The sequence below is a fragment of the Quercus lobata genome, chromosome 3, assembly GCF_001633185.2.
Source record: "Quercus lobata isolate SW786 chromosome 3, ValleyOak3.0 Primary Assembly, whole genome shotgun sequence".
Lineage (NCBI taxonomy): Eukaryota > Viridiplantae > Streptophyta > Magnoliopsida > Fagales > Fagaceae > Quercus > Quercus lobata.
The window spans coordinates 31,831,357-31,838,321 of record NC_044906.1 but is presented as its reverse complement, the minus strand read 5'-3'; the positions used below and the strand labels follow the sequence as shown (position 1 = coordinate 31,838,321).

The 6,965-nt window shown below is 36.8% G+C and overlaps 1 protein-coding gene across 1 annotated transcript; it reads left to right on the top strand.

Annotated features, from left to right (window-relative positions):
* The first annotated feature begins 3,817 nt into the window (after positions 1-3,817).
* Positions 3,818-6,409, top strand: LOC115981941 (1-aminocyclopropane-1-carboxylate oxidase homolog 1-like). Its single transcript, XM_031104379.1, has 3 exons — positions 3,818-4,421; positions 5,103-5,424; positions 5,920-6,409. Exons 1-3 carry the CDS (start codon positions 3,877-3,879, stop codon positions 6,178-6,180), a joined length of 1,128 nt encoding a protein of 375 aa, XP_030960239.1. The 5' UTR covers positions 3,818-3,876; the 3' UTR covers positions 6,181-6,409.
* Positions 6,410-6,965: the final 556 nt, after the last annotated feature.

Here is a 6,965-nt window from a genome sequence, read left to right as displayed (position 1 = left end):
TTTTTTGAATGTTTGAGGCAAAGGTGGACTACATAATTGGCCTAATATATTAGTTGACTGAGGAATTATTGTCAGGGTATTGAATCTCTTGCATATTAGTTCAATCTTTTCAGTATTCAAATGCTTAGTGAGAATATTGATTACATGTTGATGATGCAAAATAGAATGATTTTAGAAAATAGTAATCCTTGTGAAGCTTTTGTGATGGTGATGACTAACAATGAACATGATGAAAACAAGAATTGAACTATCTCAACAATATTACAGCATGAAATAAGGAGAATTACTTAAAGTCTTATTGCAATTTTTTTTTTTTTTTTGTTATAATTTAGTTGAATATAGTGGCCTCACTAAGAATTACTAATTGCAGGCTTATTCATAAATTATTGCTGGTAAAAACATGTTAGCAAACAGTAATTTTATTTTCCATGGTCTATGATATGCCAATACAGGACTGTAAAGTGTTTATTATTGTGTTCAATTTAATTCTGAATTGTTTGCTTATGAAAATATATGCCTCAAATATTCAAACAAGATCAAGAAAAATTTGACCTCACCCTACCAAACATCACATTGTCCACACCCGGTTTAACTCCGGTAAAGGACATTTGCTGCCACAAATTAGTGTATATTAGTGGACTAAGGAATTCGCCTAATATATTAGTGGTAATTATTGTCTGCCATTACTTAATAACCTTTACCTTCACTCTTCTCCTCACCTACTGCTCAAGAAAAACTTGACCATGAAAATAAACTCCATCACTCAATTTATAATCTCCGATTGGTGACATTGTTGGCATCTGAGATCATTCTGGGTGTTGATTCTCTTGTCAATGTGTTCAATCTATTTGGATTACACTTTGATGATGCAGTATATAATGATTTGAGCACATATTAATCCTTGTGAAAGATTTTTTGATGGTGATGATTGATCATGAGCGCAATGAAAACAACAATTGAACTATCTCAGCAATTTGTTGGCTCTCACAGCATGAACAAGGAGAATTACTTCAATAAATCTTGATGATGCTGGAAAAGTCACCAGTGAGCCACACGATACTTGCACACTCGAAATAGCACATGCACAACACAAAAGAGAAGACCTTGCAGAGAGTATCGGTGTGGTGCTGGCCAAATATCCTCCGAATGTCAAGTTAGGACTTCTCACAACTCTAGAGTACTAGAGAGGGGTAAATTATGCTTACCTTGGCTAGTGAGGGTATTGGGACTTTTACAGTAGAAGAGGGTTAACATCTCTTCCTTAGCGTAGAAGTCTTTTCCTTATAAGAGTCTTCTTGAGCATATTTGGCGGGATCCTTTTCTTATAGGAATCCTTTGAGTAGCGTCAAATGTGGAGGGCAAGACATTTCCTTATATATGCAATCATGGGCAGCAAGTAAACCTGCATTAGGGTCGTCAGCTTTATCCTACATCCTTCAGCCTTACTGTTGTCAGCTTATTGATGGCGTCAGCCTTTAGGTGTGTCTTGCGTACTCTCCACATTGCCCCTATTAGAGCTTCGTTTGTTGGCACCTATCAAAGGAAGCTGACGGTTTTACCCGTAACCGTCAGCTTGTGCCTGATGGCTTTATCTAAAACTGTCAGCTTATGCCTTATATGAGTAAGCACTATTTTTATCCTTATTAAATCTTATTACAGTTTATTTATTTTTGTATGTTAGTTAAAATTAAATGTAGTGACCCCACTAAGATTACTAATAATAGACTTACAGTTTGTTTGGAATCCGCTTATTTTGTTGAAACTGAAAATTTTCTGTTGAAGGTATTATAGATAAAAGTAAAAATTACCTGAAATAGTACTGTGATACTGATGAATAGTATCAAAAAGTGCACTGAACCCCATAAATAATAGCAAAAATAAGCTAAATAGTAAAATAAATTGGTTTTTTAATCTAAAGCCAAAGCACATTCAAAAACTATTGCTGCCAATACAGGACTATAATATAATATATTATTAATTAGTTATTTTTGTATTCAATTTAATTATGACATGTTTGCTTATTAAAATATATGCCTCAGATAAAAAAGAGATATAGAGAAAAATATCTAGGAATGGTAACGGGTCGGATTCGGGCCGGGTTTTTCCATACCCGGACCCGATCCGCGGGCCAAGACCCGCGGCCCGAACCCGGCCCGTTTACTAAACGGATTTTTTTCCCGGAACCCGAACCCGGCTCCACGGGCCCCGTCCCTCATGACCAGTCCAGCCCAAAATCAAAAACAAAATTTTTTTTTAGAGAGAAAATCAGAAACAAAAATTTTGATTTATGATTTTTCAGCCCCAAATCACATACACAAACATAAATCCAAACACAATCACAAACATAAACACAAAAATCACAAACACAGATTTCAGATCTACGATTTTCCCTTTCAAAATCACAAACCAAACACAAATTTCAGAATCTCAGATCTATGATTTTCATTTTTCCCTTTCAGAAATCACAAACACAAACACAAACTCACATGATTGAGGTGAAGAACCCAGAAAAAAAAAAAGAAAAAAGAAAAAAGAAAAAAAATGGAGAATGAGGTGGAGTGAGGCCGTGTCACGCTTGTGGCCATGGGCGAGGAAGATGAGAAAGGTAGAGGACTGTGCCGTCTGTGCGACAGTGCGAGATTGGCAACAGCGAGGACAAAACGGAGTTGAGAGAGTAGAGAGCCTGTGCGGCGACGGCGTAGGTAAAGCCTGTGCGAGTCGTGCGACGGCGACGTGAGGAAGATGAGAGGGGCAGAGCACTCAGTCTGCTAGTGGCCGTGACGCCGTGTGTGTTGTGGGCTTCTTGTGGCTGTGTATGTGAGAGAGCTGAGAGATGAAGAGGGAGAGGCGGAGGTGTGACTGTGAGTTGAAAGTCTGAAATGAGGAGAGTGTAAAAAAGTTTAGGGTTTTTAACTATATATATGTGAGGGTAATTTAGTAATACTGTATATATATATAACCGGGTCTTAACCGGGTTGGGTTTCGGGTCAGGTTTCGGATTTTTTTATAAAATCCGAACCCGACCCGGACCCGCTTCGGATTTTTAAAAAAAAACCCATACTCGACCCTATTCTTTATCGGACCGGTTAAAATCCAGCCCATTAGGGTCGGTCCAGACCGGGTATCCACGGATCGGATCTAAATTGCCATCCCTAAAAATATCACCTCACCTCACCCACCCAGCAAACATGGCATTGTCCTTTTTCTCCAAAAAAAAAAAAAAAAAAAAAACACACACACACACATATGGCATTGTCCTCAGAAGTCAGACCTCACCTTATGTTGTCTGACTCACAGAGTCACAGTACCCCCACGTGTTCCACCCTAAAGTCAATTAAATGATTAAATCTCTCATGTGCCAGCGCATGAGACCGGCCTCTCACGGGCTGGTGGCCCCTACAGCAGGTTTCATGTACTAGGTGTATGAGATACACCTTGAATTAAACTTAGTGTGTGTTTGAAAAGCGTGTTTTTCGCATCTTGCGTTTGTGTCTGCGTCTACATTTGTGTTTGTTTGTTTTTTTTGTTTTTTTTTTTCAAGCTGTGATTGTTGACTTTTCTCGTGAACAATACATATCAATACATATCAGTGGGTCTCGTACACTATTCATGAAACTCACAAATTTCACTTTTCAATAATTTTTTTATTAAAAATAACCTTATAGTATTATTTACATATTTAAAAATTATTTTACTATAATATTTTTAACTCTATCCAAATGACCCTCGCTCTAGAAATAAAGTGGTCAACAAAAGCTGCTTTACGTTGGTTGTAGGTTTAGGACTTTGGAGTCCATTTAAACTTATTTTAAACTCCAAAATTGTTTCTTTTACTCCAACTCCAAAATTTTGATCCTAAAGAATACTACCAGAAAAATGGTGGACACCCATCTGAACCAAAATTCAGTCCAAGATGTTTTGGACTATGATAGACAGAAAGAGCTGAAAGCCTTTGATGATACTAAGGCAGGTGTTAAAGGAATTGTTGACTCTGGGATAGTGAAAATCCCTCCCATATTTGTGATACCAACAGATGAACTCTCATGTGAGAAATCATATTCAGGATCAACCCACCTCCAGGTTCCAGTGATTGACCTCAAAGACATCCATGAAGGCGGTGTTCAACGAAAACAAGTTGTTGAGAAAATTCAGCATGCTTCAGAGACATGGGGGCTCTTCCAGATTGTGAATCATGGGATCCCTGAAGATGTCCTGGATGATATGATCAAAGGAATTCGCAGATTTCATGAACAACCAACTGAAGTAAAAAGGGAGTATTACTCGCGTGATGTACCAAAGAACGTGAATTTTTTGAGTAATTATCACCTTTATAAGGCAAAATTTGCTAACTGGAGAGATACTTTGTCTTTTTCCATGGCTCCTGTTGCTCCAAGTCCTGAAGAATATCCAGCAGTCTGCAGGTACTACTAGTCCTTGTGGAGTAATATGCATAAACATGTTCTCTTTCTTTGAGCTTCAAGTTTGCTTTGAATACTTGCAACAGCAATATGATAAAAAATAGCTCCCAAATATGATGATGGATATTTGATTCATAGAATGGTTAAAACTTTCATTTTGAGAGATTAAAAAAATTCTCTATATGGTCCTAAAATAAAATTTTATTGAGGAACAATAAGGAGTCATTAGAAGAAAATATATCCAGAACCCAACAAAAGAGACGAAGAGATCCTTTTCCAAGATTTACTCCAACTTTTTTTTGATAAAAGTGAGTGATGAATTTTGAAGAAAACAAAAATCTCTGTGAGAATTCTGAGAAATAAATTGCCAAGACAGTTTTTTCTTCCCAAGGAATTATAACGGAATTGAACAAAAGACTTGAATTGAATAAATTTGAAATTTAGAGGACTTAATTGAATGAAATTAAAGTTAGAGGTCTGAAATAAGTTTCAATCAAACTTATAGGGTTCAATTTGCATTTTAACCAATAAAAAATTGTCATATTATAACCTCTGTTCTGATAAAAAGTGTAAAAATTGACACTTAGTCTAATCCATAAAATTTTCCCATCACTAAACAATATTTCCTTGCACAAAATTGGGCTCTCCAATTTTAGATGGATGATTTTTTGAAATAAACTGCAGGGACATTGTAATCAGTTATTCACAGCAAGTAAAGAGGCTGGGACTTAACCTCTTGGAGTTACTATCCGAGGGCCTTGGGCTCAGATCTAATCATCTGGCTGAGATGGAGTGTGCTGGAGGACACAGCCTTGTCTGTCACTACTATCCAGCATGCCCTGAGCCTAACAGAACAATGGGAACCAGTGAGCACACAGATCCTGATTTCTTCACTATTCTTTTACAAGACCAAATTGGAGGCCTACAAGCTCTTTACCAAAATCAGTGGGTTGATATCCCTCCAGTGACAGGAGCTTTAATGGTTAATCTTGGGGACCTTTTTCAGGCAAGTACAGCTACACATCATACAAGAAACAATCTATTAAGAAGTGATATTGCAAATGATTCCCAATTACTCCCATAAACTGTCTTTGCTATGACGTTTGAATTTGATTAATATGCGTTACCTATCAAATAAAGATGATTAATATGAGTTTTGTATGTGACACCTATATTTAATGAACTTCTCACATAATTTCCACATATTGTTTGATTTCCAAGATGTTCTGAGACATTGAAGGACAGGGAAACTAACAATATCCACTAGAAACCTGTTACATCATTCTACAATTTCGTCGCTTTCTATCTGTCTTTTTTGACAAAAAAAAACAAGTTCCAATGCTTAGGAAACATGCAAAAGTAAAGAATGAAAAATTTTGAAGCTTCTATGACCCTTACATTGCCTTATTTGGGATCTACTTTACCATCTCGATAATGCAGCTACGACAAAATCTGATACAAATATAAAACATGTGAATGTAATAGCATTGTTTTGGTGCAGCTTATCTCAAATGACAAGTTCATAAGTGCGACACATAGAGTCCTGGCCAACCAAGTAGGCCCTAGAATCTCAGTGGCATGTTTCTTCAGCAATCATATGCAGAAGCAGATGCAGCCAGTCAATCGGCTTTATGGTCCAATAAAAGAGTTGTTATCAGATGACAATCCTCCTTTATACAGGGAAACATCGGAGAAGGAATATGCTCTCTGCTATGTCTCAAAAGGACTCGGCAACTCTGCACTTGATCATTTCAGACTCTGAGTTTTGGAAGAAATTTATGCCCGAAGTATCTGCAATTTGACATTAAATTTTCAGAAGTCCCCCAAACCAATCAATCACATGAGTTGGTTCGTGTTGTTCCAAGTATTGTGCATGTGTGTCTGTATGATTGTGTCTCTGAACCTTGAGAATGTACCTACAGTTGGGTTGTATATTTATTTAAAGTTTGCATTCCGCAACAAATAAACACACTAATATAGGAAATTATAAACTTTTTCTTTTTGCTAGGTAAATATGCGGGTGCTCAAACCCACGAGCTCAAGGTATATAGGGACGCCGGGTGCCACTAGGCTGCAAGGCCCAGTAGCATAGGCCCAGTAGCATAAGAAATTATAAACTTAATATAACATGCACGCTGCAATAATATAGGAAGGCGAAAATGCATTTTTGGTCCTTACATTTTGGGCCTATTTACAATTTGGTCCCTAAATTGATTTAGCTCTTAGGTCAGTCCCTGATTTTCAAAAATCGTTTTTAAAATAGTCATTACCGTCAACCCAGTGACAGAAAATGTTGAAGTGGCAAACGGAGGTCCTAGCTGTCAAACCCATTTATTAAAATAATAATTAAAAAGCCAACGTGTCTCACTTACACCCACGTGACACTACCACCTCATCCATGTCAACATTTTAATTAATAAAATAAGCCACGTCAGAAAATTAATCAATTAAAAACACATTCCAACACTAAAATAAATCAAAAATCATATATATTTTTTGAAAAAGATAGCTTTACATTAAAATTAAAATAGATATAAAAACTGGAAT

Excerpts from the sequence above, each read along its gene's own strand:
- LOC115981941 (XM_031104379.1), top strand. The coding sequence starts at position 3,877 with ATGGTGGACACCCATCTGAACCAAAATTCAGTCCAAGATGTTTTGGAC. Across the intron at positions 4,422-5,102 it reads GAATATCCAGCAGTCTGCAG|GGACATTGTAATCAGTTATT; the intron begins GTACTACTAGTC and ends AATAAACTGCAG. Across the intron at positions 5,425-5,919 it reads ATCTTGGGGACCTTTTTCAG|CTTATCTCAAATGACAAGTT; the intron begins GCAAGTACAGCT and ends GTTTTGGTGCAG.